General features: G+C 38.6%; 1 protein-coding gene across 1 annotated transcript in view; it reads left to right on the top strand.

Annotated features, from left to right (window-relative positions):
- SPAG16 (sperm associated antigen 16) overlaps window positions 1-27,393 on the top strand; it is a 357,755-nt gene that overhangs the window by 47,574 nt on the left and 282,788 nt on the right. Inside the window, exon 11 of the mRNA XM_041411816.1 lies at window positions 2,731-2,861. Within this exon, the coding sequence (XP_041267750.1) occupies window positions 2,731-2,861 (131 nt within the window). The remainder of the gene's footprint in view (window positions 1-2,730; window positions 2,862-27,393) is intronic.

Below are 27,393 nucleotides of genomic sequence, written 5' to 3'. Positions count from 1 at the left end.
AAAGTCACACTGTGACTTCTACCTGCTGGGGAGCTACTGAAATCAGCATTTCATCTGGCCATGACTAGTGATCCCACTGTTCATGCCAGTGGGAACCATAGGTATGAATTATCTCAGCTGAGGGCAAGTCTCCTGCTCTAGCAGAATACAAGATTACTTCTGCAAAGGGTGCAAAAGCTACAGTTTCAGAAATATTTCAGATCCTTACCATGGAGTTACAAAAACCCCATTATTTTTATATTATTCTCTTTTTACTATATTTTTTAATGCTCCAGCAATCATTTACAGCTCTATCTCCTGAAGTAGTATCTGGGGATTTTTTCCTACTGAAAATGCAAGATTTTCTGTCACTTCTATTCAGAGAGCCTTGCATTTCCTAGGCTTGTTTCACTCTGAAATGAGGAAATCTGGTAGCATTTACTAATTGGCTGTATTCCAGAAAGTGAATAAGGACAATTTGCAAAAAACGTGCTGATTATATGCCTTTGTTATGTTATAATCATAGTTGTTCAAATTTGTAAACCTTGAAAGGTAGAACTTTGTAAGACAAGGAATACAGAAAGCTTCCAAGAATTGCACAGAGGTAGACACATGTTGGGACTATACTTACCTTTAGGTAATATCTTTACTCAGTTTAGTGTGTATGAATAACAAATACTGCAGACTTATTGTAATTGTTCCTAAATTTGCAAAATCCATGGATTTTTCTTGAACTGGCTTCAGAGATCTTCAAGAATATTATGGCTGAGACACAGTCAAAACTTGACATGCAGTTTGTATAAAAATGTGGAACTTTAGCCAAAACCACATTCCTTGTTGGATTAACAATACCAGGTTAATATTTTTTTCTTCATGTATTTGTACTTGACATATTTATTTCCTAATTCTGAATATTCCAGATTAATTACTTCTGGTTTTTTTTCCCAAAAATGGGTATCTTGCTAGTATCTGTGTTAAGCAAAGGATGGCTGTGCTCATTTGCTTTTCCATTGATGCCTCAGGGTTTAGCTTTTATATTTTTCAGATCCTGTGCTGCTTTAATGTGTGGGTCTGGGCTTCATATTAGGGGATGGTGAACTCTCTGCACAGAGTAGGGAGACAAAACAATTCCTTCTTTAGCTGGGGACCAAGGACAAATGATCCAAATTTCAGGCCCAAGAGCATCAACAACGTGGACTGAAGAGAGAAAAACAAGAAGGATGGGACTTCATGGGCTAAAGCTGTAACTGGACAATTAACACCAATATGCAAATGGACCAGAACTTATAAAAGTGAGAGACATCATGACCATTTTGTGACCATTTTGGGTTCACCTGGGGTGCAGCCCTGGCTGGGCTCTTGTGCTGCCCAAGGTGGATCCATTGAGGCCTTTTAATAAATTCCTACTTTATTCTTTAAATCTGTCCAGCCTCTGTTCTAGGTCAGCCTTCACAAGGCATCACCATGATTTCCAGATTCTGTCTTTCTCCCCATTCAGAGACAAAAGACTGTTGTCTGATATTAGTCAATATTGACAGTCCCTGCTGTTCCATGGATTTTGGAGTGGTTTTGTTAGGCTGTGATTGAAGCCACAGTCCACTGAAAAATATCTTCCAGGTCTTGGGTCTGGAATAGATGTGCTCAGACTGATCATTAAGTCATTAGTTTAGTGGTTTCATAAGTGTGGCTTGGGTTAATAGCACCCTTGTAGGGCAATGCAGGGTGTGGAGCTTCCAAAACCAAAGAAAAACAGATATTCTTTTGCTGCTTTGTATTTGTGAAATTTGCTTTATGCTCATTGCTGCAAATTATCAGCAAACAGGATGGCTGCTATCAAGTTTAGTGCAAACAAATACTAAAAAGTCTTAGTGGTTATCCCTGCTGTGTGTGTGTGCTTTCAGATTAAAATACAGTGATTTTATCCCCTCCTTAATCTTAGTGGTTGATGGGCATTTTAAAGAGCACAGCGATTTCAGTGTCCTTTAAAGCTTATCACAGCAGGATGTCCTAAAATGTTGCAAACAGAAGCCATAAGCCAAGTCTTCAGCAAATTGTGGTGTCTTGGAAAGTGGTTTTGTAATGGCTGGTGCAGTCCTTATAATATACTGTGCACAGTTACCCTTGTTACATTCTTTAATGGCAATCTATTTTTGATAAAGCTATTAAACTTGGTTAATTAGAGCTAGTAGTAAATCTCCTAGTCTGCTGATTAATCTTAGGAAGTACCTTAAACCACACCAATGGAAAATGAGGCTGTAAATTAGCTACACATATTTTGACTTTTTATTGGCGTTATACTTCCAAGAAAGGTCTTTTGAAGAATACAGCAGCTTTGCCTCTGGATGCAATTCATGGAGCTAACCTCCCATGGAAAACAGGGATAGAAAACAAATAGGCTGTGGAAAAAAGGAAAATAACCCATGCTAGTAATCTTACTGGATTTGATATAAACCTTCCTTCTCAGTTCTTGTCCTGCGTTTTATGTCAGGCCAGTTATCTTAAATAGTAGGAATATAATTTGGAAAGAACTAATTATTAGTGGTCAGTTGTTCTGCCTGCAGTCAGCTTTAGCAATATATATAAAAATTAATAAAATCAGGACAACATTGATGTAAAAAAATATGAAAATTGAATAGAAGATAAAAAAATGTGGAAAAATAAGATGAATTTGGTTTTTCAAAATAGTAATATAGATACATTGTGTGAAGTTATGTAGCATTTCTGAGAATGAATAATTCTGGTTTTCTGCAGGATTCAGAGTTCCCTGTTGATCGTGAAGGGACCCCATCCTTTGAGCATGCTAAAGAACACACTCAGCCCCTGAAATCTGGACAGTATCAGCTGAGCAGCATTTTGAAGGTGCACGACTTCGCAGTGCGCTGGTAGGAACCGTGAGCAGTACATTAATTTTATTGGGTACATGTGGAGTTTTATTTTTCAACAGGTCATTGAGAAGCGTTTACTGTAAGTAAATATCTGAAAAATTACTGGCAGCACTCAGGGGGACTTCCTCTCTGAAGGATGTCACAGTGGAAAAATTGATCATGACATGCAGTGGGAGTGTAAATACAGTAAAACACCTGGGCAGAACTGTTTAAAGACTGAGATTCATCTTTTATGTAGGAAGAGTGGGATTCGGTTAAGAGGTATAAAAACAGAAACCAACTCAGGTAAACTCTGATTCCACAAAACTAAATTATAATGCTGAATATTTCTGCAATTTGTATTTGGTTGTAGTTTATTCCCCTGGGTCAAAAATCAGAAGAGTTTAAATTTAGATTGGCTTGCTAGCTGCAGCTGAGGAAGAATGAACCTAAAAATATTTTTTAAAAAAGTAAATGTTCATAGTAAAGTTCTGACCATTCTGATGCATTGACTGGGTTTGAATATAATTTTAAATTAAATTTTAAAAATATTTATGCATTTAATACTTATAATGCAAAGGTCACATACAGTTGCTCTTGGTAACTTCCCACATTTTGCAGTAAATAACCACCACAGTGCTGTGAGCTTTGGCCTCCAGGGTTCTGCTTAGACTCCCAGATGCTCTATTTTGGGTTTTTGTCTGGTTTGCATAACTTCCTCCCAAATTACATTGTCATATTGGTCCAAGCACGAAAGAAAGCTTGCAGCTGGTGTCTCTGTGCTGCTGCTTAGAGGAGCCTGTAGCAAATCCACCCAAATATCAGAGGGTTCTTTGGCTTATCTGAAGTACACCAGATTCAGTAACAGTGCGTGCTTAAAAAAATACAAACCAGACAGAAAACCAGTCTGGAGAAGGAAGACACTTCCTCACTGGACAGGGTTTTCAGTGCATCACGTGGGATAAGCATCCAGCTGTGATCCTTCCAGGCTGCAGCAGCACAAGCTGTTGGTGTATCACAGGCTCAAGTCATCATTTCCATGTTAAAAGTCTGCCTTTACCTGTAGAGAAAGCCAGGTTTCAGTTGCTAAGTACTTCTGAATGTTGTTACAAACTGCTTATGAATCTAGAAGGATTTAATATGTAATTGGAAGTCTTAGAAGCTCTGGTCTGGTGAGGAAAGAACATCTCTAACAAAGTTTTCCCATTATTTTGTAGCCAAACAACAGCAGATAAATATGGTCATGTAAAGCTATTCCTTGTTTTCATTCTCTTTCTTGAATTATATTTTTATATAATTTCTGTAGATCCTTCTATCCAGCGCTTCTAGTTATTGCTAGCAGAGATACTTAATGTGCTGAGAAATTGTAAGTATTCTTTGAAATTCATAACTGGATATCACACCTTAAGGATACAGTGCCACTTCAGCAAGCAATTTTCTAAAATAAAAATAAATTGGATGTCCTTAAACTTATTTGGAAACACTTTAGAACTTGCTTGGAGAAACAACAACTGTACTAAAAGAAACCTGCCAGAGAGGATGTGTGTTTAATTCTGTATACTGCAAATATGATGTTGACTTCCATGTAAATATGCTACTTTAAAGAAAGTGAGAGCCTGGGATAATGCTCTGAAATTAAGTGAAATGCTTCTTTTAAAAGTGTGATAATATAAAATCATGTAAAGAACAAAAGAACTTTAAGGTGTGCTTGAAAAAATGTAAACAAAGCAACTGAACTTTTTTTGTTAGCTTAAAAAAGTCTCTGTGTACATTGGGGGGGTGTAGTTACTACATATGTATCTATATCTGAAAAAAACACTTTAAACATATTTCAATTAACAAAAATGATTTCCTATATTCTATTCCTAATACTGCTATTTAAAATCAGCCTTTTCAAGTGCTGGAAAAGAGAGATTGTCTTGTTTTTCTTGGTAGTGCCAAAGGCTCTATGGTAGCTGGCTTTGTCTTTTCTTGACAGTGTTTACTACAGTAATTTTTTGAACACCCTCCTCAATTTCAAGCAAATTTGACAGAGGAATAACAGACTGAGGAAGTCCTGAGGATCCCAGGACTGTTTCAAGAGAACAGATCTCTGTTGAAGAAAGGGTCACTTTTGGAATCCTTTTGGCTCTAGGTGACTGAGAACACAGAGACAACAGAAGTTGCAAATTTTTTTGGGGGAAGAGCTTGAAAATACCTTTTTAGGTGCTATAGAATCCAATACCAAGGCACACAGATAATGCACACAGAGCTTGGTTTTTTAGTTTGGCACAGCAGCTATTCAGTTCTGAATCTAGTTTTCCAAGAGGTTATTAAATGCATAAATCAAGATTTTTCAGAGAAGAATGACTTAGATTAAATTATTTGTATAGGGAATTAAATTTAAATAGCCCACCTAAAGAAATTCCAAACGTTCACTAAATGTATTTCTAGTAATTATAATTGTCTGTGATTTTACAGACACAAGGGGAAATCCATATGCACTAGATGAAAATTAAGTTTTTATTGTAGTTCATGTTCATAGGATAGATGAAAAACATTCTGTTGACTTATGAGACCAGATTTTTCTCACCAGAACCAGTGAGAAATCTGGTTTGTGTATGGGTATTACTGGGTTCTTCTACATTTCCATAGAAACTGGAGCACCTGCAAATCCAAATTCACAGTTTGCAGAAGCAAACGTACATTAGTTCTTCAGACCTTCATCAGTATTCATTGAAATGCATGTTAGTGAAGGGGGAGGAGAAATCCCTTGGGAAACCATGTTTATTTGCTGCTAAGCTGAATGATTCCCACTTCTCAAATCATCTCACAGGCATTCCTTTACTGCATTAAATTCCCATTGCTCCAGTGTCCTTTTAAATGTCCTGGTGCATCTTACTGTGCCTACAAGAAGCACTGTAATAAGATCTACAGTGGCTGAAGGATCTTCCTTAATCTTACTTGTCCTCTTTTTCCTCACTGGCTTTCTGCATGTTTGCTTTAAGCTTTCGTATTGTTTCCCACAAAAATTACCTCTGCAGTCACCACATGCAGTGCTACATCTGTCATGGTTCATCTTGCCTTCACTTGGGAAAAGAAAGGTGCCCACACAAACAGTATTCAGTGCATTTTCAATGTTTGGCACAGCGTTGGAAACCAGGAAAATGCCAGGTATTATGGTGGAGAGATGACTACCCAAGAAGAAGCTGAAAAATAAGCAGTAATTATCTAGGCTGTTTTGGTAAATTAAGATTTTGTGGCCTCCCTCCCTGCCTCCATGTCTTATTTTCTGTTTATCATTGGCAGTCGCTGCGTTGATGCACTTACAATCAGAATTGCTATAGAATTTGTAAATATATGGCCTAATACAGGTACCAGGGGATGTTTGCACTAGATATTAGGAAAAATGTCTTCACTGACAGGGTGGTCAGGCACTGGCCCAGGGCAGTGATGGAATCACTGGAAGTGTCCCTGGAAGTGTTCACGAGTGTAGATGTGGCTCTTGGGGACACGTAGTAGTGATGAACCACAGTGGAGCTGGGTTGGACTTGCTGATCTTTAGAGATCTTTTCCAACCTTAGAGATTCTGTGTTTTAAATGGATGTGTACCTACTAGTGTACCTGCATAAATAGGAAATGTATATTATTCTAATTTACATGTAACTTGATGTTCTCAAATCCTTTGTCCTTGTTTGATAGTTTGTAAAATAAAAAGATAGAAAATTGTTCTAGTAAGCACAATGCTTACCAGAGCAATGCTCTAATGCTCTGCCTAGGCACAGTAAAAATAGAAAGGTGGAGCTAATAGTAAAGAAAAGCAAATGCAAAATGTTTAGTGATTATCTCACATTTCCTGATTGGCCCAATAAAAGATAACTTTTCAATAGAGTCTAATTCATCATTATATTTTACTAGACTAGTTTCCCCTTTTTTTATCAGTAGATTCCAGAGAAGATTTTAAAAACTTATCTCCTTGGGAGATGTATGCAAATTGACTTGTGGCATAAAATTGTGTAACTGAAATGAAAGGTACAATCTTGTAGAGCCTTGTGCCAGGAGATGAAGGTAGGAAAGTACTGCAGAACCCTGGGTTCTTTTCAGAGGAAAAGAGTTCACATTTAGTTCACATCTACCACTTTTTCTCCTTAACAGCTGAGCACATATGTGCACACAGATGCGCATCCACATCACACAGAGGAGCCAGCTATGCAGGGCAGAGAATCCTTTGAGTGTTGACATGAGGAAATTCTTAGGAATTAGATTATAGCCTGAAGTTCTGCTGCAAAATGAGTGGTGTTGGTGTGCACTCTTTCAGAGTTCCACATGCACTAGGTAAAAGTGAAGTTTTCCATTCACTTGGTAAGGTGGAGAGGCACAGAGAATTTGGCAGTGTGTGAAGAACAAGGTGTTTGGTTCTGTCAGTCAGATTTGTCACTTGCTCTGGACTATGTTTTGGTCCTTCCTAGACATAACTGCCTGTTTTCTTTTTCATTCTCAGACTCTGTCTTTCTTGGAGTTATATAGTTAAGTAAGATATGCTTGTGGGAAGAGCAGGACATTGAAATTGTGTTGTGTGTAAACAAAGTAGCAGAAGTAGCACAGGTGATTTTTAAGCAAACATCTTGGTGGTTCTTTTTGTTGCTGCTCCTGTTTGCCAAGAGCTCTGCATTAACATCTCAGAGCAGCTTTGCCATGGTCTGTCTTGTCACTACCCTTGATATTCTTCTCTGTGATGCCTGTAGAGTTCTGACAACAGTCACCCTGATGGTTTGCTGAGACTGCTGCCTGTCAGGCTGACAAATATTGGCTCCCTTTTTCCTGTGTTCTTCCCATTTGTTTCCATCTCTCTGTTGCCTTAGAGCTGGGGAAGTAATGTCATTTTATTCTGTCTCTGAACAATGCCAAGCAAAATAGGGTCTGTCTACCAAGAGGTGATCAGTCATAGGAATCTTTGTGTCCTTGTGTAACACAAGGTAGGAAAGAGGATTCAAAGTCCAAAATTCATGAGGAAATTTCCTGTTGAAGAGTTTACTGAGATAAAAAAAAAATCCTTACTAATTATTTAAACCCTCTTCTTGCCTCCTAGGGCATTAGAAAAGATTTTTTAAAATTAAATTACATTTTTCCATTAACAGTAAAACTTTTTAATTGTGCCATCATATGCTGATTTCTTGCATGAGTAGCCAGAGTGAATTGGAGATTTGCATTAGCAACATGAGCTGTTGCTTAATTTTCCTACAGAAATTATACCTGCTTTTAAAGGAATATGACATACAGGCATCTCTTGTATGAGGAAAGTCAGAGAGAGCTGGGGCTGCTCAACCAGGAGAAAAGAAGGCTCAGGGGCAAATCTCATCCATCAGTGTGCACAAATATTGAAGGGAGGGTGCTAAAAGGTGCCCATAAACACACACATTAGTGTGTATAAATTAAATCTAATAATACTCACAAGTATATTTATGTTATTAATTTTCACATCTGCTGAAGAAGGGTAGAGTTGAAGAAATGGATTTTTATGTGTGCTGAAATATTCAAACACTCCATTTAGCCTCTTTTGAACTATTCAAATTGTGTGTCTTTTCAAAAACAAAACCAATATGAGTGGAAGCCTGGGTTAATCTTTATCTCCTTGTATATATGACAAGAAATTCCTGATTCTCATGTTTTATTTTCATCTCTCCATTTGATCAGCCTTTGAATATAGTTGAAGAAACTAATGTTAGAGATGGTTAAATGTAAAATTAACAAGTCACTTAGTTCATTTTCCATGACACAAGGGACAAAACCCAGCAGCTCAGCTTGGATCACTCTGACAGATCAGTCTGTACACTTGCAGTAAGGGTTTTTCGTGATGTTTTAAACATTTAACTTTCCCAGATAAACCTGTCAAGTCTTTTAGCATCAAATTAATGTTGTTAATAAATTTTATATATCTCTCATTGCCATATAGCAAATTCAAGTACTTTCCTTTGAAAAATTCTTGCAATGAATGCCTTTTTTTTCCACCGTCACTGGCCTTTATGAGTAGTGTGAATGTGTGTTTAAACTGCACATGAAGTTCTTACCCTTCTGCAAAGAACAAGTGATAAATAACCCTAAAGGCTGCAAGTGTGGGTACACTCCACATCACTTACAGAGGTTGAGAAGAATATTTGTGTGTGCCCTGCCAGCTTCATGCATGTCCTTATGTGCCCAGCAATCCTGTGAGACACCATTTTCCTCCTGTGAAATCATTCCTGCTAGATTGCCCAAGTGGAAGATCCAGAAATTAAATTCATGTCTTCCAAGTCACAGTTCAGTGCTTTAACCCTCGATGGCAGAGTAGCACTGTTTTCTATACAAATTAAGTTAATTTCTGGCTGCATTAAGGCCCATGTTGTAATGAAAGGATTGTTCCACAGACTTACTGTACAGCTCTGCAGCAGCTTGGACACAGTTTATGTGGAGGGAGCACTCAAGAGGAAAATGTCAGAAGCAGTTTAGCTCCCTGTAATGCAGTTTAATAGAGAGGAAAAGTGAGCTCTCCGTGAATAATCAGTGAGAACTGTGTGGCTCACACTTGGATACGCTCTGGGAGGCCTTGCAGCCCTGGCAGGAGGAATGCAGAACTCCTGGCTCCAACCCTCTCGCCCTCCTTTGGAGCTTTTTCCATCTCATACAGCAATCAGAAGGGAAGTGAATGGTTCCCTTGGCTCCACCGTTCCCTCTTCCCCTGCAGGGTAAATGTTCCTTCCTGTTCATCTCTAAAGCTCTGGGCTATCAGAGTCTTTAGAAGCCTTTTTGTTTCTCATTAGCTCTGTCTGCAGCTCTGGCCACCAGGGATGGCTCCTGAGGGAGGGCCCTGGCTCTGGCTGGAACAGAGACTTTGAAACCATAGCAGCAATAATCTGAAGGATAATCTCAAGGCATGTTGTGTATTTATGGTGCACACATTCAAAGAGCTGGGTATCTCTGTAATTTTATTAGGGAGTAAGCATACTTACCAGAAAAAAACTACTATTTTTAGGCAGGGTCAACAGAGGGAAAGCATATAATATATTTTCTTTTTATTAGCTATCTTCATAGTTATTGAGCAGATTTGGCAGAAGAAGTACTTGTTTGCAAAAACAAAGATTGTAAAAAGATATGGTTGTAACTTTATTGAGGCTCTTGTGTATTCTCCATAGAGCCAAAGGTGTGATGCCTGGCAACTGTCACTGCTAAATTGCTTGGCTTTTGCTTGTTATTCCCAGTAGTTTGTGGACAGAAAAGGGCTGAATAGACTGGGTTAGTAATTTTCTGGTAAGTATTTAACTGAAAGCAATCATCCTGTGGTGATCTGACTGTTCTGGGCTCCAAATGCATTAAAACCTCAATATTTAATGGACATGAGAAATGCTCTCAGGCACAGGGTGGGGTTGTTGGGGTGTCCTGGGCAGGGCCAGGAGCTAGGCTGGAGAGTCCTGGTGGGTCTCTTCCAACTCAGGGTATTCTATAATTCTGTAATTCTGTATTGAACAGATGTAATATATTAATTATAAAAGAAATGGTTTTGACACTTGTCACATGGGCTGATACACTAACCAAAGACAGTTTAAAAATAAGTCAGCTTATAAATATATCTCATGGAGTGTGAACAAGATGTTGAGATTTTCTTGAAATGGAGTATATTTGTGAGCTTTAAAAAGATATTAATTAGCATGAGGGAATCCATATAATGGGATTTGTTTTTCTTTAGAAAAGAAAAATGCTAAACTTTAGGATTTCTAGGAGGTGACCAATATGTGTCATGACACTTCTTTCACTTTGACACAATTCTAAATAGTTATTCACAAGAAGATCCTCATTGAAGTTGCAATACTGAATTCTTCTTGTGAACTTAAAAGCCATTTACATTTTTATTATATATTTAACACCTGTTCAGAACTACTATTTGTCAAGAAACAAATACTTTCTTTGGGATGGTTAGAAGTTTTGTTTTGATTTCATATACCACTTTTTACATTTTCTAGTACTTGGCAATGAATTTTTCCATGTGAAGAAATACATATCTTTGGGAAAAGTTAATTTTTTAAAAAGTTGAGTTTGTAGGCAGTCACAGCAAGATATGTGTACAATTAGCCCATAGGTGAGTGGTTTGTTTTCTGGGAAAGTGAGGAGCATTGTGGACTGGTTTTCCTGAGAATCAGTGTTCAGGAATAATATATTGTGGTAGAAAGAAAGGAAGAGGAACACAATAAAAATATAAGATAAGGCCAAATTAAAAATATATTCTAAATAGAAATAACTTACATAAATGCAACAAAAATGCATAATGTTCAAAAGTCATCAGAGGGAATGTGTAGGGTTGCTTTTGCTGTGCTTTAATGAGGAATTTTACTTGGCAAAGCATTTAATACATTGCAATTAATACCATTAAGCACTTTTGATTCTTTGATACTATCCTGTAGAAATTGTAAACTGATTTATTAATGCTTGTGGTCTTCCCTTATTCTCAGTCTGACCTATGAAAAGTTGTGCATGCATTACAAACCTGCTGTTCAAATGATTCTCTACTGGCTGGGGTAATAGAAACTGAAATCACCTGCCACTCATTTGTAGACCAGTTCCATAAGCCAAATGTAAAATCACTGAAGGTTTGGGGTATTTATGGTTGCAGTGATTTAGAAATACAGCACTAACACAGAGATGCATAAAGGTGGCAGTTCCCATTTGTGTAGCTCTATTTCCTAATCCCCGTGGCTTGGGAAATCTCATATCAGGGCTTTATCTTACAGGGTGTTAATAGCTGCAGTTTTTAAAAAATCTTCTGTTGATTTTTTGCTATATAAATATTTTTAAGTGTGATTTTCAATTATTAAAATGAGCGTAGTACTTGAACTATAGTAGCTGCAGTGTCTCTGAAGGAAAGCAAGATAAATATAAGAAATTTAAAGAAGAAAGTAGGTGTATTTACTCTTGTTTGAGTGAGTAACTACACAGCTGGTCAGAAGGAAAAGAATTATTAGATTGTGGGCAGACTTGCTGCATTGTTGAATAAAAGTTCCTAAGTACAAAACAGCAATAAGGAGAAATACCTATGAAAACTACAAGAATGGTACCAACCCTCCTAGTGATGATTTCCTGTTTATTCCATTCTGATTTCAAAATTTACTTCACAGTAAATTCTGAAAACATCAGTGTTGACACACTTGGAGCTATGCAAATGATAAGATTGACAGAAAAAGTAAAACTTAAACTCAGTCTGAAAGATGAAGTTTTAAAAATGTTCAAAAGCATGTTCAAGTTCCATGGAAGGAGAGTGAATTCCTGTGGGTTTCCCTTGAAATGCTGAAGCTGAATTTTAGAGGTTTGTTGGCCTGTTCACTCCGCAACTCCCTCCATGTTCCTCTACTCGTGATTTCAGTTCCTAATCTTTCAGATGTATCTCCCTGGAGAATTTCCAGTACAAGAGCACCTTCCAAATGGAATTGGGCAAGAAATCAGGCAGTAGGGAATTCTTTATATTTGAAGGACTTGGCCAATGTCCGCCTTTCTTTAAAAATACTTTTCAGTAGCTTCACTTCTGTAGCTGCCCATTTTTCTAGCAGTATTTTAGGCCAGGATATCTATTTCTTGCCATAGTCAACAGAACTTGGAATAGCCTGCCAGTACCAGGAATTCAGTGATAGACTTTCAACCCTTGGTTTTGATGGAGGTGCCATAAAATCCAGGGGCTGTGCATCGTCTGCAGCGGTGCTTCTGTTCTGTTTGCCCTGGGTGCCAGGAGGAGGGTGTGTCCTGGTGCTGGAACAAGTCCTTAGGAGCTGCTGGAAGATGGATGGCAGTGGTGAGTTGTGGTTGTGGGTTTATTTACTGGATAGATTTTAATTGCTATATATAATTATATATCGCAGATAATTATAACTGCTGTTATAATTATCTGTGACTGGCGGTCATCATTAGATAACCATTATTAAATCACAATGGTTTGTGGTTTTTTGCCTGCAGTAAGTTCTGTGCAGAGCAGGTAAGAGATCCATAGCTAGGGATTTGGGAGCTGTGAAAGGGAGCAGATGCATGGCAGCAATAATCTTACTTGAATATTTTCACTAATGCTCAAATTTTCAGAGGCTGTGCTTGACTTTAGGGACAGAATCTGTATCATGTAAGTGCCCAAATTCTAATTCAGATCCAGCTTTCAGTAGCTACTCTGCAGGTGTATAAACAAACATCCATATTGCAGAAGAGACCAATTCTCCTTTGGAGACTCAGACAAAATGACTACATTTCCTTGGGGATGCTCAGCATTTTCTGAAAACTTCATTCCAGTTGTAGATGTTGCTAAGAGTTGAAAATCTGTGGAGTTTTTGGTTCAGTCTTAAGCTAAATAATTAAATTCATATTAACATTTTTCTCTCATCAAAGTAGGACAGATGAGGTAAGTGAGTAACAAACTGCATCTGTCAAACCAGACAAAAGAATGTCTTGATTTTGATTTTTCACTAATTGATACTAAATGGTAGAATAGTACTTGTCAGCTTTTCTTGGATCTGTTTCTTTCCTGTTTCAAACCAATTAGATTTATAACTCTAACTTACAATCAAAACAGAACTGATGGAGATTTCAGTTTCTGGGCCCTGGGTAGTAAATGTTGGTATTTGAAATATAAATGTCACCCAGGTGAATGTTTGTGTAAGGCTGTGATCATCCTTGTTTCCTTGTGAGAGCTCATAATCATGGAAGTTAATGGACTGCAACACTGGAAACTGTTTCTACATTTATCAGGGCTATTTCCAGACTGAACTTCTGTTGATATTTATTTGTTTGGGTTTGTTTTTTCCCTTAAAAATAAAGCCATCTGTTTGTGAAATGGCATGTTTTAGGCACAGAGTGTCCAAAACAAAACAAGTTTGTTTAATTAAAATTTATGGTTTATAGTTTTCCATATAGCATAGACAGTGTTTTTTATCTTGCTTTACTTTTGCGCTGTGATTTTAAAATTTATTCAGAAACAGAGGTTATTTTGACTATTTTCTATCAATTTCTTGTATTACAATTAGCAAGATTGTGCTTTGCTAGGAAGGGAACTTCCTTTATTGAAAGATTGTCATGCACTGGGCAGAGAACTGATGGAGTCACCATCCCAGCCCATCACTATCTCCCTTTAAAAGATGTGTGGATGTGACACTTGGACATGTGATGTAGTGGTGGCCTTGGCAGTGCTGGCTTGATGTTGGACTTGATCTTAGAGGTCTTTTCCAACCTTAATGATTCTGTAATTCAAATAATGTTATGGGTGTATGAATGCTGATTATTCTGTAGCACACACTTCTGGTTAGTCATTGATCTTTTGCTAGAAGTTGAAATTTTGTCCTTCATTCTTGGTGTTTGGGTAACGTGGGTTAGGGTCAGTGTGTTGCTCCTCTTGTTTTCCTGCTCATTGTGGCATTGCTGCAGTTTGGTATCATGAAATTGCTATTAACTGGTGTGTGCTATCCCTAATGGAACCACAGCAAATGAAGCATTCCAATTTATTTATTGATCTCTTTTGTAGAGTAGGTACAGTTTCTTTCTGAGCTTCTTTGAATTGAAATATGTTTGGTTTTTTAAACTTAAAATCAATGAAGTCCCCCTGCTTCTGTTTGGTATTTATTTGTTTTTTCATATGTTTGAGTTATGGATTGAAAGTGCTGGGAAATCAAGCCTCATAATTCTGCTAACTATAAATCAAATTCTAAGACAACTTTAAGATGTTCAGTAAGACTTTACAGGAGATGATGCTGCCAAATGCTATAGTGCTTCTCCAAGCACTGCTATGTTAAAATAGCCTTCTTATACAAAGGTCTGTTTTAGTAAAATATGTGCATATTTATATCACTGCTTTCAAAAGCAAAAGTACCAGCAGCCAGAAATGAGCAGCACTACTTGTTCACATGATGGGAAATTTTTCTGGTGCAGTTTTGTGTAGTTTTCCAAGCTAGATTCATAGCATAGAATCCCAGAATGGTTTGGGTTGGAAGGGACATTAAAGCTCATGTTGTTCCAACTCCTGCCATGGGCAGGGAGCCTTCCACTGTCCCAGGTTGTTCCAAGCCCCATCCAGCCTGGCCTTGGACACTTCCAGGGATGGGAATTGGATGGTAATTTTAGATCCTGTGGATGGCACATCCTTTAGATACTCCACAGTACTAACTGCATTGTTCCTGGCTGGTGTTTGTGGCAGGCAGGGAAGCCAGAAAATTCTTTCTGTGCTGTGAACGGTGTTTAAATGGATCAGCTATCTCTCAGGAGAGAGACATTGGCAGGGGAAGGACAAATGAGACAACAGCAAATGAAGGAAGATTGATGGCCACTTGGAGAGTTTTCTGTCTAAAACTGACTTCCCTGCATTTCTGAGCATTCAGAGCAAAAATAGAAACTAAATATGTTGCTGTAATGCTGTAACCTGGTCTAGTGGCAAGGAAACATCCATGAAACTCAGTGTGACTTAAAAAATGAAGCAATAATGTGTGGTTTAATAGTTTTTGGGGTCTGAATTTAATTCACTAGCTAATAATGACATATGGGCTAGCATGGCTTATATGAAAATTGGTGCCTTTGATACTGAAATGTCCTTCAACCTTATTTTGTATTGCATGTGGTTATATAGCAAAAACCACTCTGGTGGATGGTACAGGCATTAAAGGTATTCCATATTGTTCAGCCCAATGTGTGTCATTCCTGACATAATGGAGCACTCCAACAGATGTGATGCTCTGTGGGCTTTCAACTTCCTGAAGTGCTTCAACATGCTTTTCATGTGAGTATGTGTGCCAAGGTCTGCAATACTGCAGTTACAGTTCCATTATGCAAGATGAAGTCTATCTTTGGGGAAAGGAACAACACAAAGACTTTTTATTCAAATAGATAAAAGTAGATAAAGAAGTAGTGAAAATACTTCATAGAGAAGTGAAGTCACAAGAGAGTCCAAGGAATAGAAAATGGAATGTAACATTGTGGGAGTATTCAAGGATTTAAAGCCTTCAGGTTGGTTTTTGGTTTTTTTCTTGAAAAGAAGACATGTTTTATCTTTGAAACATTGGGAAATAAAAGTGCTTGGTTTTGGGCCTGATTTTTGCCTTGAGTTTAGAATTGTGTGACCTTGCAGTTGGGAAGTTTGGACACAAATGGAACTGGGTTGTGCACAGTCATTCTTGGAGGGGTGTGGGGAAAAGGGCAAAGGAGGAGAAGACAATAAAACATGTCAGTTGGTACAGTTTGAGTAGGGCAAAGATGGGATATGGCATAACTTGGGTAGTCATTGAAACTTTCTGAGGGTGTTTTTTGATGAGTTAAACCGTAGGTGCCAAGACTTTACAAATAATTTCTGATCCATAAGCATCCTCAACCTGGTTTTATGTTTAAACAATGCACTACTTGCCCTTGTTTGCTTCCTCATCTCTTTAGGGCTGGATATTACCATCCTTCAGTATCACTTCTTGAGCTCTTCATCCTCTTTAGAGCAATGGTGGTGTAAGATTGAGTCTGTTTCTGTAGTAGTTTAGACAGATTGAACAAAATGCTCTCTACAAAGCAGGAGTGAGAGAATGGGAGCACAAAGTCCATATGGAAAGGACATATTGATGTAGCAGTTTATCACACAGTAACAGTTATAACTTAGGTTGGAGCTATAGCTCTGAAAGGTTTATTATGTGTAATTGTGATAATAAATCATTGTAAATTTCCCTAGCATTTAAAATGATTTTTAAATACCATACTTGTGTAAGCTTTTTTGTAAGTCCTGTGGGAATTATTTAATGTTAAACTGAGGATTTTGGCATTTTTAATGAGCTGGGAGTACGTGCAGAGTGTTTTGGCAGTATTTCAGTTTCTGTAGATTACTTGGATCTGTTAATTAATACAGCCCTTTGAGACCTTTTTGTGAAAATTAATGGGTTCCCTGAAGAATAACATTCTGAATGCTGGAGATCTACAAGACTTTGGAGACGAGTGCTATTTTAAATTATGCCAAAGTTTACTAGATTAAACATTATCTGTTGATGTGAGAAGGACAGAAATTCACAAGAGGCATGCTAAATATAAACCACTGTTTTTTTCCTTCCTTATCTATACAAAATATATAAATTAAAGAATTTTTAGATAATATGAAGGTTAAGAAATAAATAAGTGGGAGGGTAACATTTCAAAATAAATCCAAAGAGGAACAATATTTCCAAGAAGAAAAGCACTCTGTGAATCACTTTAGGGGTTGTTCTCCCCCTCCCTATACATGTGGAGTCTTCATGCCTTAGACACAGGAATTGGATCTACATTGGTTTTGAGCAGGCTGGCACTGGAGGTGTTCTGACCAAGAAACTGAGCCTGTGTTAGCTTGGGAGAACTGGGGTTTTTCCCCCTCATGTTTAGGAAATTTAATGGTCTAGGCTTCTTTGACCTCTGTGTGGAATCAGTATCTTTGCAGGAAGGTGCCTGTTTTGAACCATAGCATGAACTGGCTTTCTTTACCAGCCATCAACTCAGCAGTCCTGGGGTGTGTGAGCAAGAGCAGTGCCAGCAGGTCAGGGAGTGATCCTGTCCCTCTGCTCAGCCCTGGGAAGCACCTCTGGATGCTGTGTCCAGCTCTGGGCTCCTCAGGACAGGAAGGACATGGAGCTGCTGGAGCAGGGCCAGTGGAGGCTGCAGAGATGAAGAGCCTGGAGCATCTCCCAGATGAGGAAAGGCTGAGGGAGCTGGGGCTGTTCAGCCTGGAGAGAGCCCCAGCTGAGAGGAGCCCTCAGCCCTGGGTGTCCCTGTGTGCAGGGAGGGGCAGAGCAGAGCCCAGCAATGGCACACGAGGAATGGGCAGGGTCTGAAGCTCAGGAAGTTCCACCTGGACAGGAGGAAGAACTTTTCAAACACAGACCAGAGAGGGTGTGGTACTTCCACACTGGAAGAGCCACCTGGACACAATCCTGTGCCCAGTGCTCTGGGACAACCCTGCTGGAGCAGCGGGTGGGACCAGATGAGCCACTGTGGTCCCTTCCAGCCTGAACCATCCTGGGGTTGTGTGATTAAATAGATGGTGAATTGTTGATCTGATCTTTATGATAATCCCCATTACTGTAATTGTGCCTTGATCTGTGCTCTCATCCCTTCCAGTTGTTCCTCTCTGCTGTCTTTGGAGCAATCTGTTGTGGAGTGCAAGCTGGGATTTTTTGACACACAGATAATATCTGAGCAATGCTGAGAGGCTCATCTCACAACAGATCTTTCACATCTTACATCTTTCCAAGCTCATATTCATTACTTCTGCTGTGTATTGTCAATTTGATATATTAATTCTCCTGGTCTTCTACTCTGTGTATCCTTTGTAAGTTTTTAGCTGAGTCTTGCTGTTTGTAATCCACAGAGGTGGTTTGGTTTTCATTCTTGACAACTCTAGTGTTTGTATGGGATTTGTGTCACACACTCCAGTCCATTCTAGTCTAACTCAGATTGAAGTTTGAAGATACTCACCCCTCTTCTTTTTGCCTTTCTATCTGCTGATAACTTTTCTATTGGGTAAAACCTCTTTCCATGGTGTTTTTTGTTTGCTTAGGGGTTTTGTGGGGTTGTTTGGTTCATTTGTTTTTGTTGGGTCTGTCCTGTTTGGGGGAAGCCATAGTTGAACAGAGAAAGGCACTTGAACAGTTTCATTTACATGTCCTTCCTTTGTGATCAAGTGCTTCTCTTTCAGTTGCCGAGGTCAGAGCAGCTCTGAGGCAGCATGGTGCTGTTCCTCAGAGAAGGACAAGGAGCAGGGCTGTAGGTGTCTGTAACAAGAATAAGCACCATATTAAAAACAGAGGGAGGTTTGAGGGGATTTTGAGCACCTCAGCATTAATTTGACACTGGGAGCTGCTCTTTGCTGTACCCTTTCTGCCTTTGAAATTAAGTTTTGTGCTATGCTTTAGAGCACACGTTGATGGATGCTTTTCAGTTTGAAAGTTATTCTTTCTAGATAAAAGATAGCCCAGCTCAGCAAAGGCTACATTTGCGGGAATTAAGTCACATGAGGTTCCTCTTGGGTGCTGTCAGTAACACTCCTTTAATTTAGAACTGTGGTCTAGCTTTTATCACCAAATTCAGAATTTAATTTGTGTGTTAACTTTGATTTTGTGACCCACTCATACCATCAGCAGAACGTTTCAGTCGAGTGAAGGGTTTCAAAATAATGACCCCAGTCTTAAGCTTGATTTAAGATGTTAATTTGCTGTGAAATTCACGTTTCCAACCCTTTTACAAGTCTTAAATACCTACTCCTTCCTGAGTGATGTGTTCTTTTGCTGAGTGGCTGACTGACAATTCTTACCCTGAGTGAAAGGGACAATCAAGGGGTACTTTTTTCTGGGTCAAAAGGCAGCAGCTTTAATACAGTTCTCATTCTATGCTGTTACAAGCCCCACGGAGTGTCTTATACTTCTTATTGCATTTGAAAGTAATAGAATAGTGTCAGGGGATGTGATTGGATGGTAAATGAAAGCTCTTTCATTGTAAAAATTGGGTGTTCAAGGCATTTAGGATCTTCTGTGAATTAAATGGCACGAAAGGTACATGAGAAATCTCAGCTTCTTGTCCTTAGAAAATGGAAAAGCTTACAAAATTCAGGTGATGAAATACTTGTTAACAAGATGGCTTAGGCTGTACAGACATTAGTTTTTGCTTTCTCAAGATTTATACAGACTTTCCCATTATACAGGCAAGGAATCTCTTGCCTCTGTAATGGGAGTGTTTGTTTGGAGGAGAAAAATAATGATAAAAGCATTCTAATACTTACTGATATGTAAGTACATGAAAAGGTAAGTAACCCCAAGTTTTGCACCTGGAGACCTCTTGCAGGTGCCTGTTACTTTTGAGATGGTGACAGCAGCTTTAGGAAGCTGAAGAGCTTGTTCTGTCAGCAGGAGCAAAGAATATGCAATCCTCTAGGAACTGCTCTTCCACTTATAACCTATAAACTCTTTAAATATCAGATTATTTGCAGTGAGCCAATTCCAGTGTTGGTGATTCTTATAATGCTATGACAAGCTTCAGGGGTTAGCTTGGGTTCTTCCCCTTTTTGTTGGTTTAAGTCTTACTTTGTGTGACTGAATGTGTCAAACATAGGAGAATCCTTTTCTTTGGTAAAAAATCAACAACAAAAGCAACTAATAAAAGAAAGCTGCTGTGGAGAGCCATTCAAAACCAGGAGAATGTTAGGGATTTTTTATTTCCCCTGTTTGCTTTTAAAATCTATTCTTTTAATACTGACTTTATTTTTGTAGAACCAGACAGCACTTCTGCCAGCAATTCACTTTAGCTAAGGACTCTTCACTGTGTTTGATATTCAGACCTGCATTTGTCACTTTAGCAGTCTTTTATGTTGAGATGACATCTCCTCTGGCTTTTGCTTTTTTGTTCTATTGATTCCTTTAAGCACTTCATGTAATTTTTTTTCTTTTCTCTCCATGTGTGTAAACATTGTTTACTTTCTTATGAATTCATGTTGTATTTTAATCTGTGAATGGGTTGGGTTGTTTTTTTACCTTTTCTGGGTTAGAGGCTTTTGAGTTTTATGAGGTTGTGTTGGTGTATTGATGTGTTTCATAGAGGCTGCTGAGTGCAAAGCCCAGCAGTGTTCCCTAGCACTCAGAAATCAGTGTAATTGCAGTTTGGAGCAGAGTGCCAGGACACTGGTGTGTTGTAAACCCCGTGACTTCCCAGAGAGTGACCCAGTCCCGTGACTCCATTGCAGCACTGTTACCTTAGCCTTCAGATGATGAATTTCTTATGCTAGTAAGTGGGTATGTGAAAATCTATTTACCCTTTAACTCCTTTTTTGAATCTGTTTTCATTCATACTGTTTTGTAGAATGTGGATAAAGGTCCTGTAGAGCTTGCAGTGTGACCCTTTCCTTCATTAATTATTCTTTGTAGCGCTGATGTTTAAATAATGCAGTCATATAAAATAATACAATATAACTGAGGTTTTTTATAGAGAAATCGCCTAATTTTCCATTTCTCATGTAAACCTCTATGCATTCAAGTTTTTTAACATGTTTATAATAACCTTTTTCAACAGCTGTTGCTGGATTTAACAGTAGGAATTTGGCTGTAAACATTTCATAGTTAAGTAAATTACATGGAATTTGGAATACTTCATTAATGGAAAAATCATGCAGTTCTTACTGAAAATTTGAAAAAAGATGGGTTTCAGTAATGCCAAGCTTTCACTTAACAACTGAATGCTTTCCTGCTCATCCAAAAGGCAAAAACTCAATAGCAAATGATGGCACTGCAGTCTCCTCTTGCTTTATGTCGTGCCATTATCAGTATTTTATTCAAACCCACTGACATTTCTTGCATGGTGCAATAACCTCAGTCAGCAGGAAATGCACAAGATAAATAATTGCAACTTCTCCATTAGCATGGCCTTGCTCAGTTTGCTGCAAGTGGAGTGGGATGAGAAGAATTAATGGAGTCACAGGCCAAGGCACCAGAGCAATAATGATTCAGGGATATTAAATTAACAAGTAATTGCATTAAATTAAAGTCACTGTCTTAATTCACAATACATTTCTTACAGCTGTAGTGTGGCCTTCTGTGTTTCTCTTACCACTGGGGAATGGAAATCTTGAATAGATCTTCCACTACCCTGCGGTGTGGCCTTACCTTAGGAGGAACTTCCTCCCCCCTCAAGCAAACGGTGAAGGAAGGAAATTGGGAGGGAAGGTGAAAGAAACTTGTTCATGATGAGTAATAGGGTTCTGTTGGCAGTATTCATGCTTACTACTTTTATGTCCTGGAGAAATAGAGACTTAGGAAATTATTTGATGTGTGTGATATTTATGCATTTACTGCACTCACTTGATAAATCAGTGGCCACATAAAAATGAGAATAGTGAGAAAAGAGAGATGATATAAAGTGCACAAAAAGAGAGCGGTTGGTCTGTGAATCCCACATTTATTGATGCTGGGATGAAGTGATTTTTATTGCTGTCAGAAACACGGGAAGGAACTGGAGTCAGTGTTCAGTTAGTGACAAGAGGGGTACGTATATGGAGCTTTGTATATTCCTCTGCTCCTGGAAGTGCTTTTGTTTTCTCATGTACCATATTCTTATTGAAGTATATCAGTAATGGTATCTTTATTGTTCAAATACTGGATTTTTTTATAAGCTTTCTTCCTAAAACAGAACTTTAAAGTAAAAGAAAGGAAACCATTTAATACAATACAGCGAGTAAAGGTGACCTACCTTCAAGAACTTGAGCAGTGTCTGCCCTGTGCCTGTGAATGCTTGTATTGATGCATTTTGATGAAAAGCATGTCATGTTGGCTTTTCAGATTTTTGGCAGAATGTGCCATGTTGAGCCACTCTGGGTTATTTTTTTAAAAAAATCAGTTATTGCTGTTTCTTGTAGTAAAAATTGTGTTGCTGTTCTAGTGAAGTCAAGTGATACCTTGTGGAAGTTTAGTTTTGAAAATAATTTCCTTATGGTTCTCTTTGCTGTCTTGTGTCTAGGATTGACTAAAAAATCAGGTATTTCTGTTTCTTGTGCTGTAGTAAAAATTGTGTTGCTGTTCTAGTGAAGTCAAGTGATACCTTGTGGAAGTTTAGTTTTGAAAATAATTTCCTTATGGTTCTCTTTGCTGTCTTGTGTCTAGGATTGAGAACTAATCAGAGTTGCAGGCTCATAATCAGTGTGTGTGGCTGTATCTTGGATGTCTTCAGAGCTTACATCTGAAATGATGGTTTTTGCAAAAAATGTGCAAACAGGGAATGAGAGAGTTTGTATTTCGGTACCAGTGAATCTAATTTCCAGTTACTTCAGGGACTGGAGCTGGAATTTTCTGAAGCTTGCATTTGACATCTAACTGTTGAAATGGGTATTTTGAATTTATGGGCATTCACTTACAGAAGTGATGTTGTTTCCTTTCCATACCTTCATATGATATAACATTCTTTAAATTTTATGCAGTAAGTAAAAACTGCAAGAACACTATAAACTGAAACTTTTAAAGATGTATTTGAAGGTTTTGGTGTTACAACACAAATACAGCTCTGTACCAATAATATATTCTTGAAAATTGGATTCAATTACCATGTGGGTTTTATCAACTGCTAAATGTAATTATTTTCACCTGCCTTGAGGTAGCTTAACCTACTTGACTTTGTTTTAAATTAAAAAAAAAACAAACAAACAAAAAAAAAGTGAAGCTGAGTCATGCCTCAAGCTGTTAGCCTTTAACAGTCTTTTGGCAGCAGTGAGCCAGGGGAAAAAAAAATTGTACACTAAAACTGAAGGTACAGGAGGCCTGTGGCATGAAATATCAATGAAATATCATTCAGAGGTGCAGGGATTTCCTGCTAGGATCCCCGACCACCAGAGCAGAGCACAGAAACCCCATCAGGGGGATCTACAATCCTGCTTCTTCCTTGAGTCTTGTTTCTTGTTCAGGGCCATGGACTTTGTCTGTAAAAAACATGAAAAAGGCCTTTTGTGGGATTGAAAGAGCAGCCTGTCACTTGAGCTGCCGCAAAGATGAGTGATGAAAATGAGCCTGCGTGTGCTTTACATTCAAAGGCTTAAGGGAATAATGACCAAAGAACATCTGCTAATGTGACATAAAGGATGAAATTTCTGGTTTTGAACAATCCAGATGGTGGAAAGTACACGGAATGGAATTAATTAACAGTGGATGATAAAGCCATGTACAACCACTCTGAAGGGCCAGAGATTAAATGTTCTGACCAAAAAGACACCAATTAAAGAGGGAAGGGAATATGAACATTCCTTAGAAGTAGGCATACTAATCAGTAACACCTTGACAAAAGTCACTGCTTACTCCAGCCCCAGTTCTGTATCTGAGGCATTTCAATGCCTCTGAGGAATAAAGGTGGCAAAATCTGGTGTATGCTGTAGCATAATAAAAAAAAAACTAGGTGAAGACTGGTTAAATAAAGCACCTTTAAGCTGATTTTCTTCTCAGACTAAAACTTAGTTTTTCAAGGAGTTGGGGGAACAAGTTTTTATCCTCTCTTCACTTTTTGCATGGCTGCTGATGTTCAGAAGGGTGGGGTGTTCTGCTGTATTTCCTGCTATATTTCGGGTTGCTTTCTATGTGTTTTTAAGGCAGCCTTTCTTTCCTGCTTATAATAATATGTCTAGACTACCTAATCTTTCAGATATTAAAATCTTAGTGTTGCTCTTCTTGTATCTGTGAGATCTAGCTGAATTAGATCCAAATGTTAGGCTGTGCTACAGCTCTGTAGATCAGACACAAGGGCACTTATGAACCTGGCATTGTGTACAAATGTTCCTTCCAGACTCAAGGCCAACTTCTGAAAAAGTAATCCTTAATAAATGTAGCAAAACATGCATTTCTGCTTTAATGTTGCTTAAATGTTTGACTTGAAGCAGTTTTCCAGGTACCACTTTCAAAGTAGTTCCACTTACCAGGATTAAGCAAAGCAGTGGAAATCTGTAGGTACACAGTTTGTGGTAATTGGGAGTGGGGCTGCAGCCCAGCCTCATGCCCAGTGATTGACAGTCCCTATTGCTCCATGGATTTTGGAGTGGTTTTGTTAGGCTGTGATTGAAGCCACAGTCCACTGAAAAATATCTTCCAGGTCTTGGGTCTGGAATAGATGTGCTCAAATTGATCATTAAGTCATTAGCATAGTGATCTTCGTAAGTTTGGCTTGGGTTAATAGCACCCTTGTAGGACAGTGCAGGGGGTAGAGCATCTGAAACTGAATACAAACAGATATTCTTTTGATGCTTTTAATAAGCACACAGTTTGTGGTGATTGGGAGTGGGGCTGGCCCAGCCCCATCCCCAGTGGGTGCAGCTGTGAGCAGCACTGACAGCAGTGAGCCATGGAGTGCCCAGGGCACTGAGCAACCACCAAAGGGAGCAGAGGGCACACAGGGGCAGGGCATCAACAGGAGGGGATAAAAGGCTGGGCTGAGGAACAAGAAGGGCAGATGCTTGCAGCCTCTGCAGGGCCGTGGTGTTACTGTGTAGGGGCAGGTGCCTGAAGCCTTCTGAAGTGGTGAGGTGTTGCTGTGTATGGGCAAATGCTTAAAGCCTTCTGAAATTGTGTGGTGATGCTCTGTGTATGGTGGCCATCTTGACTATGCCATATGCTGCAACAGAAATCCTTTTGCACAAGGTGTCAACAATTTCATTTCAACCCAAAGTGTTTTTTTCTGTTGCTCCTTTGGAAATGAGAGCCAGGGAGGTGAGATGTGGGCACACCCGCAGTGCAGCCTAACTGAGGTAACCTGGGAGAGTTGCTGGTGACCCAGAGCCCAAGTTCTGAACCCCAGTCAGGGAGTTTCTATTTGTAGTGAAAGTGAGGGGTGGTTTTGCTGAGCTGGTGTTATACTTGACTATAGTTGAAACAGCTTGAGGACTGCAAAATTACCACAAGGTGTAAAATGTCAGCTTGAAAGAGTGATCTTGAAGAACATGTCTTGAGGAATGTGACTTTCTGTCCCGGGGTGAACGTATTTTCTTTCTTTCATGCTGATGTGTGTACATTAAAATGTTGTCTGGAAGTTTTATGTGTAGACCTCTGTAGTCATTCCTGCAGTCCTAAAGTAGCCTTGCTTAGTTCATTTGGAGTATGCTTTAGGGGCATATTTGATTAGAGAACACTTGTTTTAAGGAAAAAAAAAAAAGGCATGATGAGAGTTCAACTGTGTTGAACGTGCCAGTACTCTAAATTCAGTTCCATAACTCCATGTGTGTAATAATTATGAGCAAATCACTATTCTTCAGAGTGATTTTTGACAAAAGAATGATGACCTTAACTCAGTAGAGAACATTTAGGCTGTTCTCTATTGGCGGAAAATCAATTAGAGTCTTTAATTATTTTTGTGCAGGTTTTGAACGGCAATGGTGAAAGAGTTGGACAGACTGATGTCCTGGCTTTATCTGTACTAGAGCAGCAAACTAGTAGCACCACACAAATCTGCTCCTGCAGTTTCCACAGCTGGTTTATGGAAATTGTGTAAGACTTCCATGTTAAAAGTTTCTTCTGTTGCTTATTATTGTCCATGGGAGTTCCACTGTTTTCTTATGAGAGAAGAATTGGGGTATAAAGCAGTGTTTCTCCTTAGGAACTAGGCTCTCAAGTATAGGTTTTCTTTCTTTACAGTAATATAGCTGCACTTTCTTTTTGTGTTTCTTCATCACTGGTGCTTTTCTTACCTCAGAACTGGGCCCAGGAGGGTAATTTTTGAAAATGGCAAAGCTCGTTTCAAATATCCATGCTGTCATTGGTGATAGCATCCCACAGACTTAAAAATGGCATCTTTGTCCTGCTTTAATTGCTATCTGTATCTACTCTATCCTCTGTACTGTAGCTCCACTTTTCAGGGTGGAATGACCCCATGTGAGTGGAATTCTGCAACAGCAGTATTGCATTTTCAATTTTCTTGTGTTGTATTCCATCAGGTCAGTTCCTTTTTAGTTTTCATTGCTCTTTTATCTGATAAGCAAATTACAGCAGGTGTAGTCTTTGATTCGCAAGTAGTGCTCTAACCAGCAAAGCTTGCACCTGTGGAAAAGCAGTGCCTGCTCACAAGCTGGCTTGTAAAACCTGAATTGTTTATTGACCAGCTCTGCATCTTGACCCAGTGGCAGGTGAATTTATAACACTTACATGCTACGAAAACAGGTTATGTTTTTCACCTCAGGTTTCACTTCTAGCAATATCTGTCTGCTTTTTTTTTTTTTTTAATGAATTTTTATCCATGCTGGCAAAATTTTCACAGTCACAGTGAGGTTTCAGGAATTTGCTTTTTTCACCTTCCAGTCAGGAGTTCAGCTCTAAGGGTAGCAGGAGATGTAAGGCTGGGGAGGGGAGGCAAGGCAGACTTAATTTGGTTTTACAAGATGCATTTTTTACCATATTTGAAGGGAACTTCTGAATTTGCTGTGGTGTCCCAGGTAAGCATTTTTGTCAAGCTCTCACTGTTCCCCAGGATCAATTCTCTCAGTTCACAAGCTTAGTAGGTTTCAATGTACCTGAACTTTGGTATCATTAGAGTGGAGTAACTGAAATTATAAAATAAAATTATTTCCTATTAGCCTCTGCACAAGTGTCTGGGTTGAGAACAGAAAAAGCTAAAAAGGCTGGGAAATGCTGTAGTTGAATAACAGATGTTTGCAGTGACCACGACTTATGGGTTTAATTTGGCAGGCTATGGATAAATAAGCTGAGAAATGTCACTTCAGTCAATGCTGAAAAGTTAATCAGTCTTTGCTTTGATGTGCATTTTTTTGTTTTAATTTTGTTTAAATCCAAATCTGTAATGTTTTCAGCTAAATAGCAAGAATTTGATCTATGCAGGAGCACAGGATTTGATACATATTGATGTAGGAAGGCATAAATAACTTCAACCTCTTGAAACAATTTTTACATTAAAATGAATTCTAGGGTTGTCTATCTGACTTTTATTAGTCACACTTCTTAATTTATTTTTTTTTTACTGTGTGAGAAGATATTTGGTTTTAATTATAGGAACACTTTCAATAGTTTCAAATGTAAAAAAATGAAAATGAGATACATTTACCTCTAAGTAACTAATGTGTAGCTGC

This window comes from Onychostruthus taczanowskii, unplaced genomic scaffold (genome assembly GCF_017590055.1).
Source record: "Onychostruthus taczanowskii isolate IOZ18803 unplaced genomic scaffold, ASM1759005v1 scaffold37, whole genome shotgun sequence".
Classification (NCBI taxonomy): Eukaryota; Metazoa; Chordata; class Aves; order Passeriformes; family Passeridae; genus Onychostruthus; species Onychostruthus taczanowskii.
The sequence above is the reverse complement of the archived record's forward strand: the minus strand, read 5'-3'. Positions and strand labels throughout refer to the sequence as shown.